The sequence below is a fragment of the Babylonia areolata genome, chromosome 4 (assembly GCF_041734735.1).
Source record: "Babylonia areolata isolate BAREFJ2019XMU chromosome 4, ASM4173473v1, whole genome shotgun sequence".
Classification (NCBI taxonomy): domain Eukaryota; kingdom Metazoa; phylum Mollusca; class Gastropoda; order Neogastropoda; family Buccinidae; genus Babylonia; species Babylonia areolata.
In genome coordinates this window covers 10,572,252-10,594,809 of record NC_134879.1, presented here as the reverse complement: position 1 = coordinate 10,594,809, position 22,558 = coordinate 10,572,252, and the positions used below count along the sequence as shown (strand labels likewise).

Sequence of the window (22,558 nt, the reverse complement as noted above, 5' to 3'; positions counted from 1 at the left end):
TAATGGCTGTGAATAAAACGAAAGACACGCCAGTATCTCCATCCGTCGGCATCAGAACTTTACATTTCGGTTTTAGAGCAAACGAGGATCGGGAAAGAAAAGTTACATCATGGTCTGTTGAAGGCATTCGACTACATCCTGATTCTTCCTGATGAAGTCTACAGACCGTAAGACAAAACCTTTTCTTCGCTACATGAACATGGCCGTTGTCTCAGTCCCCCTTTCTCCCCCAACTCGCTCATCCTTCAGTTCCTGCTCCGGCTGGAGAAATGGGAATGCAGTGTCGCTTCGGTGGTCAGACTTCATCATCCCTCGTCAAAGTCTTACCACCCAAATGTGTGTGTGTGTGTGTGTGTGTGTGTGTGTGTGTGTGTGTGTGTGTGTGTGTGTGTGTGCGGCGCGTGCGGTGTGTGTAGTGTGTGTGTGTGTGTGTGTGTGTGTGTGTGTCACGGTGTGCCACGGTGTGTGTGCCACGGTGTGTGTGTGTGTGTGTGTGTGTGTGTGTGTGTGTGTGTGTGTGTGTGTGTGTGTGTGTGTGTGTGTGTGTGTGTGTGTGTGCCGGTGTGTGTGTGTATGTGCCGGTGTGTGTGTGTGTGACTTAGTTCTTGTCATTCGACCATAACAATTTCCACTGATAGCGTGGATTGTGTGAATACGGGGTTGCCGGTGGATTGGGAGCTGAAATACGGAAGGGGAACTGAAGGTGATGTGGGAGGGGGAGAGGACCTGAACAAGAACAAGAACAAAATTTTATTCCATAAGCCTCCGGCCCCTACTGAGAAACAAAAAGAACAATGTAGAACTGATACCTATTAAGGAAAACGAAAACATGAACAAGCCATGCATGCAAGAAAGTGGAATTTCCTAAACCTACAGATTTTCATTCAGTTATTTCCACAACTGACAGCCAGTACAGAGGGTATTACTTATATCTATATTACCTACGAAATTGTTTCGAATTTTCAGTGCATAAAAAGATATAAATTCCGGGGAGAGAACTTGGTTATGTGAAGAGACGCGGCCTGGAACGAAAAAGTTCCTGTCGTGATGAAGCGGTTGATGGACATTAAAGTAGTTCACGGTCTCTGGAACCGAAAAAAAGAAAGGGATAATTATTTACTTGATTTCGTTTGACTCTGTCATTCTATATTTGTATTGTTTTGATGGCATTTCTGAAGAAAACATTTGAGGCTCTTGACCCCGGGAAGAAATACTGAGTCAGTGTAAAATTTCTTCTTTCATCGTCAGTGTCGCAGAATTACAACTGAAGCGCAAAATCTGCACTTACGAAATACCTGTGAATAACTATGTCGCCTGGGGCAGTATTTTGATATTGATGCTTATACAACACCTATGTATCCTCGGCCAGGAACCATTTATCAGTGCACCAACATGGAGCCTAAAATATTAATGGGTGAAGCCCATTGAAAGCTGCCTTCAAGCGCTCGACATCTTTGTTTCTTGTGTAATTCAGTCATGCATCAATCAAACACACACACACACACACCACACACACACACACACACGCACAGACTCGGACACACACACACACACACTCAGAGTTTTGACACTGTGGTTTCAAACACTTCCATCCACTACACCTCTTTGGTCTCGGGGAGGGAACTGGACAAAGGCACGTCAGACGATACGCTCCCTTTGACCGTGCATGTCAGTTACGAAGCGGGGTTCACTGCAGCTTCATTAAATCACAGTTTGTTTGATTCTGTTTATTAAATAGATATTTATCATTATATATATCTATTTGTTTTAAAGAATAAGAAATAAGACCTCTCCGTGCAACATACCGTATTTGGTAATTGGGTAATTCGTGTGTATTTCTCAAAAAGCGATGACGTAGAACACAAGCCAACGTGAAAGCTATTCTGCTGCTGTCCGGCAGTGACGAAACTTCGGTCTTCCTCACTAAGTGCATGTAAATTTTGTAAGTTGTTGCTCTTGATTGTGACCCAGACTGTCAGTGTGTACGAAAAAAATCAGTACTAAAGCTCAGTGTCAGATGTAATCCAGTCAGAGACTTACTGTTCACCATCAAGAGCCGACGTATCATGTGGCCACTCATGTAACACTAACAGTATCTCAAAAAATAATTCAATGTGGGATGAAACCACAAATGTGACATTTGTGTGTGTCTATTTCTTGTTTATCACTAGATTCTTTGTCGTTTAGACGTTAGTGAAGGACAACGAGTTAGAAAAAGTAAACCACAGCAACTTCGAGAGGTTGTGGATTGTTGCCCACAGGATTATAGACAAGACCGACAATGCTTGGGGCGGCATTCGGTCAGGGGAATAAACATCCTTGTTTCTTTTCTTTTCTTAAAAGAAAGAAAAAAATTATTTATTTATTTTTTACAACTTTAGCTTCATGGTCAGAACATTTGCTGAAATTAACAATCTAGCAGAAGAAATTGTGCTTGCTAAGTGACTTGTTGAATTCCAACCATTCTTCCACTTCCAGACCCAAAGTTAAGGGTCAAATATTGTGTTTTTCATTTTGTAAGTGTGTATTTGTACACTGTCAGCATATGTTTGTGTTTTTGTATTTAGAATTAAGTGTGTATTGCATGCTATTTATAACTAAACATTTTATCATTTTAAAAGTAATCAGTGCCATGCTTGAAAGGTCAGAAGCAATATATAACCAAAAGGCAACCCCATCACTGGCTTCAGTCACACATTTAAGCATGTGTAGTTCAGGGATATCTTTTTAAATGTGTAAATAGGTGGTAATTTAGGTTGCTTGCGTTGGGTATAGGTAGGGATAGACAGGTAGCTTCTGATACAGTACAGGTGAAGGACAGGTGAAGGCACTCAGTCTCACTCTCTCCTTGGACCACAAGCAGTGCTATTTGGTGTTACTTATTTTCAGTCGTTCACTATCAATAAACAACACATCTGGAACACATATAAGACCAAAACATCACTACCATGAAAAGCAAAATAACAAATATACAAACATTCCTTTGAAAAGAACATAAAACCATTAGAAGCTGTACACCTTAACATATTTTAGCTGTCAATTAACTAGCTCTCAGAGTGTGAAATTTCACAGACCACAATACAATTGAGTGTATTTCCACTGTGGCCAAACAATTTCTGCTTTCTATAAATAAAAATCACAAATAAACAAATGGGCACAAAACTAGTATATTACATCAGAATAATGCCAAATTAAATCTGTCTCACATCTCATATCAACAATTAGCTGGAGCAACCAATGTCCACACACGAGAAAGTCTTCTACATGCAGAGTTAAAGGAGTTGGTTTGTATATCTGTTCACATTAACCTGTTCACTGCCCACATGATGGGTTAACCTGCCATAATATACTTGCAGCCGCAGGGCTCAACATTCTCATTCAGGCAAGTCCGTGAAAAAATCACTCGCCCAGATTGGTTTTGTATGTGACTGGCATTCAGAAACTTACATGCATCAGACAAATGTGCATAGACAGGGAGAAGCATGCACATACACACACACAAATGGAAGAAAAATACTTCCTACAGGCCTAAAATCTGAGAGCTATCAGTAATTATCATAGCATTCTATCTAGTAAGACTTAAGAGGCCATTTGGATGATTTTTTTTTTCTAATGAAAGAAACAAAAAGCAGTCTTAACTATGTCAGTATAATTTGTCCGAGTCAAGAGAGAAAAAGAGAGTGAGTGTGTGTGTGTGTGTTTGTTTAAGGCATTCATATTGTGTATATGTGAGTTTGAGATGATGGTAAAGGGTGACAGACAAATGAAGACAGTGAGAAACACAGATCAGGAGTGGGTGGGAGTGTAAGGGGTTTCCAGGAGGGAAGGGGGAGGAGTGATGAAAGGGAGAGAGCAAGCAGTCGTCGTCTTCTTTGTGGGCTGTGACTCCTGCATCCACTTATATACACAAGTAGGTTTTTACATGAATGAGAGTTTTTACCCCCACCATGTAGGCAGTCATACTCCATTTCTGGGAGGGAGTGGGGTGGGGTTACATGCTAGTTATGTCTTTGTTTCCATAGCCCACCAAACACTGACATCTGTAATGCATATACACAAGCAGATCAGATACTCACATTAAAGATCATGTAATCCATGTCATTGTTCGGTGGGTTATGGAAACAGGAATATACCCAGCATGCACACCTCCGAAAATGGAGTATGGCTGCCTACACGGCAGGGTAAAAACGGTCATACACGTAAAAGCCCACTGTTGTACATTTATATGAGTGAACATGGGATTTGCAGCCCATGAACGAAGAAGAAAGTCTTCAGCATGCGTATACAGAGGAAGGGAGTACATGCACTAGCAAGTCTGCACATCTGTTGACCTTGGAGATGGGAAAAATCACCCTTTACCCTTTACCTGCCAGTCGCTATGACCGGGATTCAAACCTGTGACCATTCGGCTGTTGCGCCCGTCCTAGCAAGCAGTAATTGGGAAGGCAAACATTATGGTCAGGATTCTGTAAGTGCCAATGTTTTCTCAGTGAACTTTATGACCAAGGAAGGGAGTGGAGAGTATATCATTACACCTTTTTTTTCTTCTTTTTTTTCCTTATTTTTACAGGCATATAAAGTGCGTTAACAAGTTGTTTTAATCCGTCATTAGTGAATTTTGAACTGATTTTGATATTGTATCTGAATCTCTCTCTCTCTCTCTCTCTCTCTCTCTCTCTCTCTCTCTCTCTCTCTCTATATATATATATATATATATATATATATATGTATAATATACTCCTTTTCAGATTGCTGCCAAAATGGGACGAAAGAACAAAAAGGGCGGAGGGGGAGGAGCAAAAGCAGTGCCCCCATCTGCCAATGGCAATAAAGAATCTGCTGAACCAGTGCAGCAGACCTTGTCCAAGTCTGCCAAGAGAGAAATTACAGAACTGGTCACACAACTGTTAGAAAGTGAGAACTGAGTATTTCTGTTCAGTTAGCCTGGTTTGGGTTTTTTTGTGTGCAGGTTTTTGGTCTTTATTCATGTTTCATGATGCAGACACTTTTCTTTATATTAAAGATTCATGCACACAAGATTAAACAGATGATGTATATGGTATTTGGTGTGTGATTATGAACTACGCATGGTTTGTGTACTTTGAGTTTTACACACACACACACACACACAAACGAAAAAAAACAACTGGGCTGATCAAACAAAAGCTGTACATTTTCATTTCATGGCTTTTGTGTGATTCTCTTTTTTTTCTTGTTTTTTTATGCTTTCAAGTTTCAGTTAAGTCTTATTTTTTGTGTGTTTCATTTGCATTTCAGTCTGTTCAAAGCCACCATCTTCAGGAGCCAAGGAGCTTGAAGACTATCCAGAAATTCATGGCTTGGTTGAGAAAATTCGCAAAATTCAGTCAGGTATGTTAATAGTCTTGTACAACATTAATCCTTCCACAAATGACTTGTTTTCTTGTAACATAAAAATATGGGTTGAGATAATGATAATGAAAAAAGGAAGTTTATCAGTTTATCATAGAAATATTCAGTCTTTACTATCTCTTCATTGAATATAAGAAGAAAAAAAAGTTGTTTTCAGTGTAAATGAAAATATTAAGATATTTATTTTGTTCTGTTTGTTATGATTACTTTTATAGTGCCCACAGAAAAATGTCAAACAGAATGATATTGACAAACAAATAAGTTACTTTGTGAAATTTGTTTAGTGTAATGGAGCTATATTTAAATAGAGAAAAAAATTGCCTTCATTTTTGTCTGTTCTGTCTCTGTCTGCATTTATTCCGGTCTTAGTTGAGGTGAATACCCAGATATTCATCAGTTACATTTGTGTACTTGTGGCCACATTTGTCTTGGATATTTTGTTCTTGGCTTTTATAATGTCTATAAGTGCACATTCAGTCCTTCACACACACGCACACACCCACCTCACCTCCACCCCCTCCCCCTGCCACCAACTTCCCCTTCATCCTCATGTTGACTTGCACGCGCAAAGTCACAGGTCAGTGTGTCATGGACAGGTCTTAGACCAGCGACTGTGAACAGAGAGCAAGCCGTACCTGCCTTTATGGAGTGGCTGCACAAAAATGGTGTTGACAGTTCAGCAGTGGAAATCCAAAGCTTTCCTGGCTATGGCCTGGGACTTAAAGCAAACAAGGACATCAAGGTGTGTCTTGTGGATGTTTGGTTTTTCCCATTCCATCTGTGAAGTTGATTTTTGATAAGTGGAAGATGAATGAGTGTTATGTAACGAATTTTGTAATGATTCAGGTGTGTGGGGGTGTGTGTGAGTGACTTTAGTGTTTCATTATTGCACGCGAGTCTTTGGAGACGTACCATTTGCTGTTTTATTCATTTATTTTCCAGATATCTGCAGGTCCTTTCACATTGAATGTTTATAGTCTCAGGTTTTCCTTCTTTCTTCAAGGACTAAGTACATCATTTTAAAACAATGATTTTTAATCCATTTTTTGTGTTCTTTTTTCTCCCTTGGCCTTCAGTCTGGTTCTCTAGAATAATGTAAGTTTAGTCTGCGCTTTTATTGACAGTTAAAGGTTCTTGCAGTAGTCATCATTAGTTCTAGTCTGAACATGTAAAAATCAAACATTGAGTCTCATAAGGTTCTGTTTTGGTCCCATGTTCTTCACTTGTATACTGTTCCTCAAGCTGAAATACTGATCCTGTTACTGAAATACTGCTCCTCTTGCTGTGTTTATGTGTGTGTGTATGTGTGTGCATGCACATGAATACATGTATAAACATTGTGGATCACTAAAGTCTTTGTTACTGATATTATTTCATTCATTTCTGTCAACAGTAGTTTTGTGTTTACAATTCCATCCTTCTTTTCCCCCAGGAATCAGATTTGTTGCTGAAAATTCCAAGGGCTTTGATGATGACTGTTGACAGTGCCTTGAAAACTCCATTGGGTAAAAATTATTTTCTTGGTTCTAATTTTCACATTAATTGATTCTGACTGAGTCCAGTGATGTTACTGATTTGATGAAACACTTTGGTTTTTAAAATTTTTGGGGGGTGAGTGGGTTTGGGGTTTGGGATGGGAACACCAAACACTCTTAAAAAATATTTTTGTACTTGTATACTCTTGTATATGTCTTTTTTTTTTTTTTTTTTTTTTTTTTTTTTTACAAATAATTGGTATAGGGTGATTCAGATTGTAGAGTGTGTGTGTGTGTGCATATATGTGTGTGTGTGCATAGTTGTGATATTGGTTACATGGGTGCACATGAAAGCGACTGATAATGCCAATCACATAAACAGAAGGGATGTAATATGAATATACCAAGGGAGGCTACTTGTCACAGCTATTTAAAAAATTTTCTCAGTGCAGAGTAGTAGTTGCATAGTACAGGAATCAGACTTCTGCTGGAGTTTGCACCAGTTGGTCACAGTAAATATGCTGAACCTGATTTTATGGGGGGTGGGGGTGGGAGGAGTCCTTTTATTTTGTCATTTGTTATACGGAGCAGCGTTAGGAAGCTAAAGACTGAGCTGTGTGGTGATGCAGGAGAGCTGATCAGAGAGGACAAGATCCTGCAGGTGATGCCCAATGTCACCTTGGCCATGCACCTGCTGGTGGAGTCCAAGTCGCCCAAGTCTTTCTGGAAACCATATCTGGGTGAGGGAACCAGAGATTATGTTTTTAACATATTTATTCAATTTTGATAGGACAGTATTTTACAAAGGACAGTATATTTACAAAGCCATATATTTAGAAAGCAATAGAAAACATATGGAAAATCACTCAGTACTAATAAGCTTGACTCCAGTATGATCAAATCAAAAGAAAACAGAAAAAAACAACCTTAAACCAATAACAGTATAGATGAATGGATAAAACACGAGTTGGACATTTTGAAATGACATTCATAGGAGGGAACCAGAGAATGTTGATACCTGGTATTTTTTCTGTACCTCAAAGGCTGATGCAGACAGAGTGAGTGAGTAAAAAAAAAAAAAAAAAAGACACTCCTACTTCTGCCCCTCTTTCCATTCCATCCCATTCCCTTCTTTGCCATTTTCCCCAAAACATGACTACCAAGGAAACTAATGAAGGTCAGTGTTGATTACACTTCCAGAGGGAAGAAAGCACATTTTGATAGTGTATTCGATGTTTGCAAACTTGAATGAAACATTAACTCATATATATTAAATCAATGGCAGGTATATCTCGTAAAGTCGTATATATATTAAATCAGTGGCAGGTATATCTGAAAAAGTCATCGAAGGAAGTTTTTTTCAATCCTAAATAATGCTTAACAGCTTTATTTTCTGTTATTTCTTGTGTATTTTATTTTCTGTTATGATTTCTCATGACAAATAATACATGTTTGATTATGTACTAATTTGTACATGTTTTTCCCCCCTCAGATATTCTACCAGATAGCTACACTACACCCCTGTACTTTTCACCAGATGAGCTTCAGCATCTGAAAGGATCACCCACTTTAGGTATGTACTCTTGATATTGAATAGGTTGGATAAATGAAAGACCCAGTATGATCATTATTGATTGTACTGTCCAGTGGGAAGGAATGATAAGTGATAACCTTTAACTGTTAGGTATCATAAATGTTTGATGAAACGAGTATATATGCCTTTGCAAACTGTTAATCAGTGTTAATTCATTCATAGTGATTTAGATGTTTACGTTTTGCTAAGAGAGAATGATTGAGAATTCAGAATGCTTGTTTTCAATTGTTTAGATATTACTGATTTGATACTGAAAAGTTATCCTATTAAAAAAAAAAAAAAAAAGGTCTACAATCATACATCGGTGTGATGGGTGCAGTAGCCGAGTGGTTAAAGCATTGGACTTTCAATCTGAGGGTCCTGGGTTCGAATCTCAGTAACAGCGCCTGGTGGGTAAAGGGTGGAGATTTTTTTTGATCTCCCAGGTTAACATTTGTGCAGACCTGCTTGTGCCTGAACCCCCTTCATGTGTATACATGAGCAAAAGATCAAATACGCACGTAAAAGATCCTGTAATCCATGTCAGCGTTTGGTGGGTTATGGAAACAAAAATACACCCAGCATGCACACCCTGGAAAACAGAGCATGGCTGCCTACATGGCGGGGTAAAAGAGGTCATACACATAAAAGCCCACTCGTGTACTTACGAGTGAATGTAGGAGTTGTGGCCCATGAACAAGGTGGAAGAATCATACAGTGGTGTATAGATAACCAAGATGAACAGAATGCCACTGGCATTTCTGACATGATTGTGTTTTTCAGGCAACTCCATCACCCAGTACCGCAGCGTTGCCAGACAGTATGCTTACTTCTACAGACTGCTGCAGAAACATGCAGCAGCCTCCAAGCTGGGTATCAATGAAAACTTCACTTTTGATGATTACAGGTGAATCTTCTTATATAGATGTCAGTCTTATAAAAAAAGAAAAAAAAAAAAAAGTCATGATGCTTTATCATTATTACTATTTTTGAAATTTTGCATACTCCATTTTCCATCCCATTTTGGTAGGATCACTATAGTGATGCTCCATTTTGCTTCCAAACCCCATCCACCGACCAGTACGCACAAGTATAAACTTGACAGTGACCGTTTGTTTTTGTTTTTTTGCACTAAATCATGTTTTTTGAACAAGTGAAATGGAGAGAACTTCTGCTTTTGTTTGTGTCAGTGTGTTGTGTCTGTGTCAGTTGAATCCATCAGTTGTTATAGATTTTCATTGCAGTCACATAAACAGTGATATGCTTGATGGCTGTCAACAGGTGGGCAGTGTCAACGGTGATGACAAGACAGAACCTGATTCCCAGAGAGGACAGCAGTGAAAAGAAAACGTATGGTCTCATTCCTCTTTGGGACATGTGCAACCACACCAATGGAATAGTAAGAGAAAAAGACTGTGTGTGGCTGTGGCTGTGGCTGTGTAAGTGTTCTTGTCACGTATGTGCCAGTGTTATTTGTTGAGTATGTGTGAATGAGTTTGTGTGTGTGTGTGTGACAGCTGAGAAGAATGGTTTTTCACACATTATATTGTAGATTTTTTGTTAAAAAAGATACAGTTCTACAAATCTTATTTTAATTACACATACTTAACCGTGACCCAACTCTTATCTTATATTCTCTTGCAACATGCATTTATCTTTTCTTTTTCTTTTTTTTTAAAGTGGTAATAATGGTAGTGGTAGCAGCAGTAGGCAAGAGATGGATAAATCACTAAATGTCACTAAGATATATTCATCAGTAAAATTAGATCATATAGCCTTGAGTCAGTTATTGAATTTGTTAATTACCAAGTCGGTCATGGTCTACACATTGTTGGATGTGTTTGTGTGTTTCAGTATTCTACTGATTTTGACACAGAGAGCAACTGCAGCCTGTGCTACTCTCAACAAGATGTGGCTGCAGGTGACCAGGTTAGTTCACATTTTATCTTATTATAATATATATGACAGTTCTTTTATTCAAACACACGTGTTTACCTTTGAATTTGCCCTACAATGATGATTTACCATTGTTAAAATGCCTAATACAACATTGTTTGTCTTTTTTAGCGATCCTGGTGCAGTTTGATCTTTGTTTGGTTTAGATAAAGGCCTCCAGACAAATAGGAGACTACTTGATTGAGATTCTTTTTTTTTTTCATTAATGTTTTTTCTTACATTGTTTTTGGATTTTAATGGGTGCACATATATGCATAAAAACTCAGATACATGTGTGCATGTGCGCGCACACACACATTCCAAAAGGCTCTTCTTTTCTCTCTGTCCTGTCTCTCTCACAGGCACCTACAAAGTACACAGAGTTTCAGATGCCTCTGGTATATGTTAGAATGCACAAGTGTGTGCTAGTGCACGTACTCTCACACACTATGCAGTCTTTGATAAATATCATCTATTGGGAATATATATGAACCATTTTAAAGATGAGTGTAACACATACAATGCTTTTCTGCTTCAGGTTTTCATGTTCTATGGCCCAAGATCCAACGGAGAGTTCCTGGTCCACAATGGTTTTGTCTTCCCAGACAATGAACATGATCGTCTTTGTCTCAAACTGGGTACAGTTCTCAGACGAGTCTCTGACCAATGTTTCAAAACTAATACAGGTTTCTCTGTTTTTATGAAAGAACAGAAAAACATGGCTTTGTGCATGTATGAGCGTCAGTCTTTTGAGGTAGGGTTGCCTAATCTCAACGTCATATTTTCAGGTTCCTAGCTAAGTTTTTTGATGTTATACTGTCTTTTAAAAATAAATTGAATTTGGAGTCTCCAGGAGAATCAGGAAAGCAGTGTGTAAGAGGGAAGCTGTGCATGAGTGTATGTGTGTGTTTGTGGGTATTAATCTCACAAGAATTGAACAGCAAACAATCATAGGAAGACATTTCATGACTTGGCAGATTTCAAGAAAAGAAAAAGAAAGTTGATCTCCTGGAGAGTCTGTTGTGGTAATTTTCTTCAGATTTTGACTCCATTACATCCTGGGTTTGAGACATGCCACAACAGATATATGCAGGAGTTACCACACTAGGCAAAGATAATCATTTCATGTATTCACCTGGAGTAAAAAAAAAAAATCTGATTTGTTTATCATGTTTGTATGCTTTCTTTTCATGATGTGTAATGCCATCAAAATACAGTTTATTTCAGGTCGTTTGTATCTGTTTGACCTGACAGGTATGTGAATAAATAAGATATTTGTACTATAATAGATAAAATATATGTACTATACAGGTATCAGCAAAGGAGATCCTCTCTGTGACGCCAAATCTGAAGTTCTGGGGAAAATTTCACTTCAAACGTAAGTTTGCCCTTTTGTTTTCTTTTGAATCAGTGGGAGGTGTGATGAGTTTAGGCATTTGGTGTTGGCAGTGAATGGGATTGGTTGGAAGGAGTTATGTTATGACTTGATGCTTTGGTTTTCTTAGAAGGCAGTGTAAGATGTTAGTTGCAATCTTATAGATATGTTCCATTCTCATCAGAATCAGAATAATGCAATTATCTCTGTAAGAGAAATAAAGTGTGATTACAGTGTTGAGAGATTAGTTGCAGATTTACATTTTTATTCAGGTATTACTAGATACTAACTTTTACAAAGCAAAGAATCTGATTAATATGCATATTTTTATACCCCAGGTCTCGGTCGTTTTTCCTTCACTGCGGAGAATGCCCAGTGGATGGGGAGATGTTAGCTTTCTTGCGCATTTTCACGATGGATGAAGGTAATTTCTACTGAAGGTTGCAGTGTTTACAATTTAATCAATATTTTATTGTATGCAGTCCAGCACTGTGGTTTCTGATGTGAAAATTAACAGTGTTCTCACATGGGATTGACGTCTGTGTGTGAAGATGCTTTTTTTTTCTCTCTGAGCCACTGGCTGTTCCTTCAGTTTTTATTGTGCTGGTTAAAAGTCAGTTGTGAAGGCATTTTCCCACACGGAAATAATATGGGGAAGAAAATCTAGATAATTGTTGTGTTCAAGAGATAGCAAAAAAATTTTCTTCTTCTTTTTTTTTTTTTCTTTTTTTTTTTTTTTACACTTGAAAATGTTTGTAGATTGTTGCAAACCAATAGGGTGAAACCTGATATTAGTCTCAACAAAGTTTTGTTTTCAGACCAGACAGTTGTGTATATTTGGATCTGTTTGCTAGTGTGATGCCTTCACATAAGAGCACAGATTTCTTCTTCCAGTTTTCCAACACAATTGCACTCAGTGTAATGAAATTCAAGATTCTGTGAACAGAAGAAAATATTCACTTACATAGATATGCCCTCAGTGAAAATAGTTACTGGTCCAAAAGAAGAAAAGAAAATAGAAATGTAAGAAATGAACCAAAGTTTAAAGAGAAAGAAGAACAATAAACATGATGGGAGCTTTTTATCAAAAGACTCTTGACACTTCTTATTAGCAAAGGACTGATGACTTTGCAGAGACACTGATGAAGAAGTACACAGGGGACGTAAGTGAAGAGACCCTGAACAACCTGATGGAGTTGGAGAGCCCTGTGTCAGCCGACAATGAAGAGAAGGTGTGGGGGTTCTTGGAGACACGGGCGGCACTCCTCCTGAAAGCTTACCCCACCTCTGTGAAGGTCACTACACAGTAGTTGTGTTTTGTTGTGTGTGTCAAGATTCCCGATGTAAGGGTCACTTGGTAAATGTGTACAACTTTTTGTATTGGAAGAGTGATGTCATGATTGCGAGGGCTTTATTTTGATGATGACAGAATGGGTATATGGGTATGGCTGTACATGGAGTCCAGGTCAGCAGAGCACTGAGATGGCAAATAAAAGGGAACAGGAAAAGAAAAGAAAAAAGATAAAAAAAGAAAGAAAGAAAAGGGGGGGGGGGGAGAGATATTCCAAGACACTTGAAAACTGTGCTTCCTATTCAGAAGCATTGTTTATTTTTTCATATGATACATATGGATATAACAATTACATGTGACAAAATTTGCTTTACAGATGATTGAAAAAAAACTATTTGATAAGAGATGAATTGGTTTCTCTTGATATTGTTCTGAGATTTTAAAACAAAGGCAGCTATCAATCAGCTGTACCAAGGCTGGCAGCCTCTGACCAAGGATAGACGCTGTTTAAGTATAAATATCATCATAGGGCAGGGGGAGCTCTTATCCTTGGCTGAAAGTCCTCCTAGAAGACGGAACTCCGAAGAAAAAACCTGCACCTGCCGAGGCCGCTCTACACGCGGCAGTATCTGCACCTGTGGGGCTCTGAGCGTTGGTAGTGGGGAAGGGACTGCACAACTCTTCACTAAAAAAAAAAAAAAGTCACCATGTGCTGGTCAGGCAACCAGGTTAATGTCGGAACGACAAGCTAGCCCTTCAACACCCAGCTTTCCCCAAGCCCTGTGGTAATGGAGAAGTGGTAACGGGGACAGGTAGAGAATGCTGCTGGCAGTTCTAAGTCACAACTCTGCACGCAGGCGGCTATGGGGTGATGGTCATCTGCCGTAGACTGGGGAAGATGTGGTGCCCATATCCTCCCACAGCGTCAGAGTAGCTCTTTTTAGGGACAGCACTGCTCTCCCCACACGGGGGAGGGGAGATAAAAGGATCCCTAAACAAAGCCTGCCTCACCTAGTACCTAGTGGTAAACCGCACCTACTTGGACATCCGACACTAGCAGTCAAAAACAACAGAAGAAAAGAACCAGGAGTCATGCCTTGACTCTGGGTGCCTGGAATGTATGCACCCTTTTGGACAGAGACGACAGACCAGAAAGGCGCACAGCGCTCATTGCTAGAATGCTTGATCGCTACCAGGTGGACATAGCAGCCCTGAGCAAAACAAGGTTTGCCGGTGAAACCCAGCTGGAGGAAGTTGGAGGGGGCTACACCTTCTGCTGCATTGGGACCCCAAGAACCTCAGGTGTGGGCTTTGCCATACAAACCAAACTTGCACAACAGCTTGACAGCCTTCCACGTGGGATAAACGAGAGGCTGATGACCCTGCGTGTGAAGCTGTTTGAGGATGGCTTCTCCACAGTCATCAGCTGCTATGCCCCGACGATGACCAACCTTAATGACATCAAAGAAGCTTTCTATGAGGAGCTCAGCCACACCATTTCAGTGGTAGACAGAAAGGACAGGCTGATCATCCTTGGGGATTTCAATGCCCGCGTTGGTGTGGACTTCTCCTCGTGGCCAAAAGTCCTAGAACAGCATGGCACTGGCAAGTACAACTCCAAGGGACTGCTTTTGCTCTCGCTTTGTGTGCAGCATGGACTGACCATCTCCGACACCCTCTTCCAACAAGCGGACAAGTACAAGTATACATGGATGCACCCCGCTCCAAGTAGTGGCACATGCTGGACTCAGAGGCTGAGGGACAGAGGTGATGTTTCCACTACATGCTGCATGAGAGGAGCAGTCTGTTGGTCGGACCATCGCCTGATATGCAGCAAGATGAACATCAGACTTGCACACAAGCTCCAAGCAGCCAGGCAGAAACCCCATAGGAAGCTGAACATCCACCGCCTCCCTATCACCAAGGACGTGCTACAGCAGCAAATCCAAGCAGCTCTCCAAGAAATTCCTGCATCAACTGATGTAGAAGAGGTATGGAGCACCTTTAGAGATGCTGTATACACAGCAGCAGATGACACGGTTTGTAAAGAGAAGCCACAAAGACTGGTTTGATAAGAACGACTCTGGAATCTCCAAGCTCCTGAACACACTGCATATATGGCATCAAGATCACATTTCTGATAAAGACTGCCAGAGGAAGAAGAACCAGTACTTGCAAACCAAGCAACTCGTACAGAAGAGGCTGCATGAGATGAAGAATACCAGGTGGGAGAGAAAGTCCGAAGAGCTTCAGTGCGCTGCTGATGCTCACGATACGGAAGACCTTCCATGACGGTCTCCGAGCTGTGTATGGGCCAAGAGTCATAGGATCAACTCCTGTCTGAGCCTTGGATCAGACCACCCTCCAGACAGACAAGAAAGACATCCTTGCCTGCTGGGCAGAGCACTTCAACACCCTCCTCAACAGGGACTCGTCTGTATCTGACGAGGTAATTGCACCCCGCCCACAGCTACCAGTGACTTGCTAGCTGCCCCTCCCACCAAGGCCGAGACATGGAAGGCCCTGAAACTGACAACGTCAGGAAAAGCACCAGGAGCGGATGGAATCCAGGCCGACCTATACAAGTATGGAAGCGAGGTGCTGACAGACAAGCTGACCGCCCTGTTTCAGTCTATCTCCAAGCTGTGGGAGAGAGGGGAGGTCCCCCAGAATTTCAAGGATGCTTCAATTGTCCACATTTACAAATGGAAGGGAGACAAAACATCCTGCGATAACCACCGTGGAATCTCTCTCCTTTTTTTTTCTTCAATTTTTGTTCTTTTTAAAAAAAATTTATTTATTTAATTTTTATTTTATTTATTTTTTAAATTTTTATTTTATTTATTTATTTATATATATATTTTTTAAATTGATTTTTTTTTCTCAAGGCCTAAGCGCGTTGGGTTACGCTGCTGGTCAGGCATCTGCTTGGCAGATGTGATGTAGTGTATATGGATTTGACCGAATGCAGTGATGCCTCCTTGAGCTACTGATACTGATACTCTCCTCTGCATCACCGGCAAGATCTTCGCCCGCATCGAACAGACTGGTTGACCATGTCTCCAACACAGTCATCCCTGAAGCACAGTGCGGCTTCCGCCCAGGCAGGAGAGCATGTGACATGGTGTTTGCTGTACGCCAGATGCAAGAGAAGTGCTCTGAGCAGAACAAGGAGTTTTACATGGTCTTTGTAGACCTGACTAAGGCCTTCGACACTGTGAACCACCGTGGTCTGTGGAAGATCCTTCTAAAGTTCGGCTGCCCAGAGAGCCTAATCCAGCTGATTGCGTCATTCCACGATGGCAGGCAGGCGAGAGTACACGAAAATACTGACATGTCAGATCCGTTCCCTGTGGTAAATGGAGTGAAGCAGGGCTCCGTCCTGGCACCCACACTGTTCTCCATTCTCTTCTCTGCCATGCTGATTGACGCCTTCCAAGACTTTGACCAGGGCATCTACATTCAGTTTCGCACAGATGGCATACTTTTCAACTGGCGGCAACTCCACGCTAGGTCCAGGGTGTTTGAGGCACTGTTGAGAGAGTTCTTCTTTGCGCGCTTGCTGCACACACCCATGAGGACATGCAGCTCATTATGGACAGGTTCTCAACCTCCTGCAGGCACTTTGGACTCAACATCAGCCTCAGCAAGACCGAGTCCATGTACCAACCAGCTAGCTCACAGAACGCCAGTGCCTCCACCCCACCTGCAATCAAGATTGATGACACAGAGATCAAATCAGTCAAGTTTTACTACCTGGGCAGCACCCTATGCAGCAACAGAGCCCTTGATGCAGACGTGATACTGCACATCGCCAAGGCCAGCTCCGCCTTTGGCAGACACAACAACAGGCTGTGGAACAACAAAGGCATGAGGCACCAAAATCAAAACCTACAGAGCTGTTGTGCTGACCACCTTGTACTGCTGTGAAACATGGACGACGTATCGCCGTCACATTCAACAACTTGCCCCAAATCAAAACCTACAGAGCTGTTGTACTGACCACCTTGTACTGCTGTGAAACATGGATGACGTATCGCCGTCACATTCAACAACTTGAGCAGTTTCACCAGAGATGCCTACGAAAGATCCTCGGCATAAAGTGGCAAGACAGGGTCTCCAACCTCCAGGTCCAAGAGAGGAGCAGCCTGCCCAGCATCGAAAGCCTGCTGATCCATTGCTAGCTACGCTGCACAGGACATGTCCACATGACAGACAGCAGGATCCCGAAGATGCTATTGTATGGCCAGCTGAAGGAAGGCCACCGCGAACTTGGAAGACCCTGCAAGCGCTTCAAGGACACCTTGAAGACAAACCTTGAAGCCTGTGACATAGACATTGTTTCCTGGGAAACTGATGCCCTTGACCGCTGTCGATGGAGGATGCTGTGCTCTAGTGGCATAAAGACGTTTGAAAACAAAGAGAACGCTGGCCATTAAGGAGAATCGTGAGCGAAAGAAGCAGGGCTCAACTTCTGGAGACGTTTTCACTTGCAACACCTGTGGGAAGTGCTGTGCATCCAGAATCGACCTCTTCTCCCATATGAGGACACACAAGGACAGATAATCCTGCCTGCCTACTCATCCGTCGGTCCGACGGGACACTCCATCATCATCATTATCAACATCACGTTGTATATGACATCTTGTCTGAATTCTGTGAAAGTGTATTTTGTTGTGTATTTGAATCAAGCTTCTTTGGAGAAAATATTGTTGAGAAATGGTAGAATATGGTTTGGTATGAGCATGTTTGGTGGGTGTGGGTGAGTGTGTGTGTGTGTGTGTGTTTAGGTAGAGGAGTTTTGATGCCGTGATTTGTGTAAGGGACAACGAAACACTTGCTTCTGCCATGTGTTGAACAGGACGATGAAGATCAGCTGAAGCAGACAGATCTCCCACACCCACTTGTCATGGCACTGCAGCTGAGACTGGGAGAGAAGAAGATTCTGCAGCAGACTGTTTCTTTTGCTTCCCGGCGAAAACTGATGGCTAAAGAAGAAACTGTCCCTGGAAGTGAAACTTGAAACAAGGTGTGAAAGACTTTGGGTACCATAGTGATTAATGTATGTTGTATACATTTAATATGCAGCAGAGGATGAGAATGGATGCTTGTTTGGGTTTGTATGGTTTCTGTTCATTTGTCAAAAAACTCATCAGGTCCTATATTGTAGAAAAGAAAAAAAGAAGGCTCTCTATCCTGGGATGTTCAATGCGGTCTGACTGTGTTACAGACTTGACCTTATAAAGAAGCCTTACAGTGCTCCTGGTGATGTCAGTAAATCTCATAAGAGGCGTTTACATTTGAAGTTTAACAACATAAGACATATCGTCCTGTTCCCTGTATTCCAGTTCTTGACTTAAAATTTGGATGTAATCACGTTTTTTCTTGACTTAGAACTTCTATGTAATTGTTTTACTTGTACAGTATATACAAATTTAGTGCCAAATGTAATTTATTTAGAAACATAGTGTCGCCTAGTCCAGCTTATTTGAATGATAAAGAACAACAGTGTGTTCAGATGTTACTGCTGTATTCTCTCTTCTTCTTTTTTTTTTTTTCTCGCTTGCTTTTTACCCTGAGATTGATGGATCTCTAATCATTTCAGTCAGTTGTCACAAAACAGCATTTTCTTGGTCCTGTAGTGATTCCATTGACAGCGATGATAACAGTAAACAAGACAAAAAAGCGAAATTTTCGTCAGCTGAATCTGTTTCAGAAAATGGGCAAAGAAGCTCCAAAATTGACAAACACAAGGTAACACAGAGGTAGTTTATTTGCAAGCACACAGAAAATTAATGTAGACAAGACTGCATCGGATATGAATTAAAGAACAAACAGGTTTTAAACCAGATTTTGGACATCGAAAAAGAAATTGGTACCATTAAAAGATATGTCTAGCTTGAAAGAGAAAACAAAACAGAATGCAAGACCAGATCGTAACATACTTCCAAGTTTTGAGCAACCAGCAGCAACACAGTTGTAGTTGGAACCTATGTGTCTGGTGTGAATCTGTGTGTAACAAAGACGAAGCAGAGAAACGGCAGCTAAGTTGTCAGTTCAGACGTAAGTGATGTTGCCAAACCTAGAGGGCAAAAGACGTCCAGTCATTGCTAGGCTCATATCTTTTGAAATATAATGACAAACAGTTTGCCAGCAGATGCAAGCCAAGTCAACATTGTGCTTGACAATGCAGAATTTTCATATCCCTTCCTCTGTTTCCCTGAGTGAAGTAATTCTAGTCTTCCTGTGCTTGTATTTGTTCAGCTTGTACGAATGGAGGGATTGCGGGATGTTTATCTTATGAACAAGAAAATTAATTACAGGGCAGTGTCATTTAATCCTTGGCTTTAATATCTTTATCTCTTAAAAAGTATAATTGATGGACTGACAGTTCTTTGTGCACATATTGTGGGGTGCACTCATTGTCAAGGACTCCGGTTTTGAACTTTGATATCTTGTTTTGTAAAAAGTACAATGGATGGACTTCCATTTCTTTGTGCACATACTGTGGGGTGCACTCATAGTCAAATCACTCAGGTTTATACATTGTGTGTGTGTGTGTGTGTGTGTGTGTGTGAGGGGTGGAAGAGGAGAGATTCACTTTCCCTCATTCCCCTGTCACTGGGCCCATCTTCCTATAGAAAGGAACCGGTTACTTGTCCACACCATTGAGTGATAATCATCTTGGTTTTCAAGTTTTACGCTGTGTGAAAACTAAAACAGTGACTGCAAAACTCATGTCACTTTCAGTGGATAGAGTGATTCTTTCTTCTTTTTTTTTTGTCTGGTTTCTCATGGTGACGCTGCATGAAAACTTAAAACAATGACCACACAAAAACATAGAACAATGACCGCAGAATGTTAAGTTGTTTGTTCACTAGTCAGGTGACAGACAAGAACTCTTTCTCCCCTGATAGGGCCTCTCTTACCCTCTGCATCATATATAAACTGAATGAGTGCACACAAAGTCTGGGCAATATGTTTACTTTTTGTTGTTGATGCCTCTGTTGCATGCAAGTCCTTGGAGCATGTTTTCTCTTTTTCTTATTTTTACTTCTTTTCTGTGTGCTCAGCATGCGGTTTTCTTCATTGCCTCCCCCCCTACCCCCTCTCCCAAAACAAAACAAAAACAAAATAAAACAAAGAACACAGTAGGAAACAAAATTAAAAAAAGAAGAAAAAACAACGAAACCGCACATACACTCATGCACACAATCACAAGCACCTACAAACACACACACACACATATGCCCGCACCTCCTTCCCCGCCCCCCACCACACACACTAAAAAAATAAACACACAAGATAGCCAACCTACACCTGTTCACCCTTGTCCCCTTCCCTGCACACACAAGCGCACCGACTTGGACTATTGTGTATCTGTATGTTACCATTACGGTGGACAATTTATGTGTTCTTTAACCCCTAGGCTGCCTGTAAGACGAGATAACTCCTCAGCGCAAGCATGTACGCTTCTCTGCCACAGTGACGAGATAACTCGTCATCAAAATATTCTGACTTTTCCCTGGTTTGCATTGAGTTTGTTGACAAAAATACTGGTAGCTTTAGCTTGGGGAATCTTTCTAGATTCTATTCATAGCTAGAAACCCCATCTGTGTCATGAGGCAGTCCTTTATTTGAATGTTTTGGTTGGATTACTGCCGCAGTGATAGCCTGGCTCCTCTCCTCGCTCACTCAACAAAATGTTGGACACCATGATAAAGACATGCAATCGTGGTGCACTAAATCAACCAAGATTGCTTTCTTTAGCTGATGCTCAGAAAGAATTGAAGCGTAAATTTGAAGAAGACAGTGATGAACTTTTACTGGATGATTTGATAGAAAATAAAGGAAGCAACGAAGAGACTGGCCAAGATACGACTATCAGTGAGTGATGTCAGCTGTACAGCTGTAGCAGACGACAGAAAGTGTCCGAATTATTAGCAGGACACAGTGTGAGCGATTTTCTTGGCACTCGGCAAACAGGGTCTGATGAGAACTGGATAAAGTGACTGTGTGAGAGGGGTGAAGAGGAGGGCGGTGGAGACTTGGGGCGTAGCTTCACATCCATCTTATCACTTGGAGAAGTCACAATGCTTTGTGTATGTGTCTTTTTTTTTTTTTGTCTTTTTTTTTGTGGTTGTTCTGCTATAATTTGTGTGTGCAGGTACTATCCATTTGTCCAGAAAATATGACATTTTGGTGCTAATTACCTGACTAATGTTTGTAATGAACAAGTTAAAAATGTGACAAAAAACAAAACACAACAAATTTCAAAACAACAGCATGTCACTGAAAATATATAAAACATCATGTGTTTTGTATTCTTTATTCATTTACCTTTCAGAAAACATATACTTTTATGGGTCTTTCTCCAGTAACAAAGAGCATAAATTTTTTTTGAAAATATATACCTGTTTTGTTTTGTTTTTTTAAACCCTGGCAGATAGATTTCACTTAAATCTTATTTCCCTGGCAGTGAAAGGGTTAATGTTTGACATGTGTTTGAAATGTCTGCATTTTTTCCTGTCCTTGTGTGTGTTGCATAATGTAGTGTGTGTATTTTTCTCTCATTCCTCATGATGATCATTTTTTGTGTATGTGGTTATATTTATGTGCTTGCCTGAGCGAGCATGCGAGTGTGTGTGCCACCAAGGTGTGTCCGTTAATACAGCAGCATTGAATCTTATTTCGTCCTAGGTGAACACAGTCATAATGTATAACGTTGTAAGTTAATCAAGCCCTCTCCCACCCCAACTTCTGACTTTCATTTCCCTTTCAAAAATAAACAGTAAAAGTGAAGCAGATTTAGTTTTTTTAAAATAAATACTTGAACACATTTTACCAATTTAGACCAGAAAATTGATCTGTTGATACAAGCCCTTCAGTTTTGGAGAAATTTGGATACCAAACAGTATATCTGTGGCTGATAATTCAGTCTCATATCTATTTTTCAATAGATTATATTTTCAGTGTATTACGAAAAATCAGGTACTACTGGACAGTCATAGGAAAAATGTTCAGTATAGTAAAACTGTGTCGTGACCATAACAGCATTTAGTTTTCATTTTGTTTAAGATTATGTTTGTTGGGTAGATGTTGTGCAATATTTTCCAGTGTAAGGCTTTTTATCTTGTTTCTTTTGTAACTTCTTTTGGCCTTAACCATACAGATGCTGATTTATCTAGATCGGACCCAAATTTGCTACGCCAGAAGTAATAAGCACAAGGAGTTTCTGAGTCCTTACCAGCTGAAAATATTTTTTTATGTTTTTTGGTTTGGTGTTGAATCTATTTTCATGCAGCCACAACTGAAGTTAAAGTTATGGCTCTGAACGTAGCTGACAGACCAAGTGAAAAAAAAAGAAAAGAAAAAAAAGTAAATACATAAATAAAACAAAATAAAGTAAATATTTGTGACTGTCCGTTTAGGAATAAACAGTGTGGGGAACGAGAATGTCCGAACAAAACTGGTTTGTGATAACGGAAGTGTTGACACAAAACTGGTTGGGAAGCAAA

At 40.5% G+C, this 22,558-nt stretch overlaps 1 protein-coding gene across 1 annotated transcript; it reads left to right on the top strand.

The window, feature by feature from the left end:
* Positions 1 to 1,832: 1,832 nt before the first annotated feature.
* On the top strand, positions 1,833 to 20,971 carry LOC143280851 (actin-histidine N-methyltransferase-like). Its single transcript, XM_076585571.1, has 15 exons — positions 1,833 to 1,942; positions 4,749 to 4,914; positions 5,278 to 5,370; positions 5,988 to 6,133; positions 6,824 to 6,896; positions 7,496 to 7,606; positions 8,359 to 8,439; positions 9,223 to 9,346; positions 9,721 to 9,838; positions 10,294 to 10,368; positions 10,913 to 11,012; positions 11,686 to 11,752; positions 12,088 to 12,173; positions 12,884 to 13,044; positions 17,902 to 20,971. Exons 2-15 carry the CDS (start codon positions 4,761 to 4,763, stop codon positions 18,061 to 18,063), a joined length of 1,551 nt encoding a protein of 516 aa, XP_076441686.1. The 5' UTR covers positions 1,833 to 1,942; positions 4,749 to 4,760; the 3' UTR covers positions 18,064 to 20,971.
* Positions 20,972 to 22,558: the final 1,587 nt, after the last annotated feature.

What these genes read in the sequence shown, in the direction of transcription:
- LOC143280851 (XM_076585571.1), top strand. Translation starts at nt 4,761, where the DNA reads ATGGGACGAAAGAACAAAAAGGGCGGAGGGGGAGGAGCAAAAGCAGTG. An exon ending in AATTCGCAAAATTCAGTCAG is followed by an intron (nt 5,371 to 5,987) that starts GTATGTTAATAG and finishes TGTCATGGACAG; the next exon opens with GTCTTAGACCAGCGACTGTG. An exon ending in TCGTCTTTGTCTCAAACTGG is followed by an intron (nt 11,013 to 11,685) that starts GTACAGTTCTCA and finishes TGTACTATACAG; the next exon opens with GTATCAGCAAAGGAGATCCT.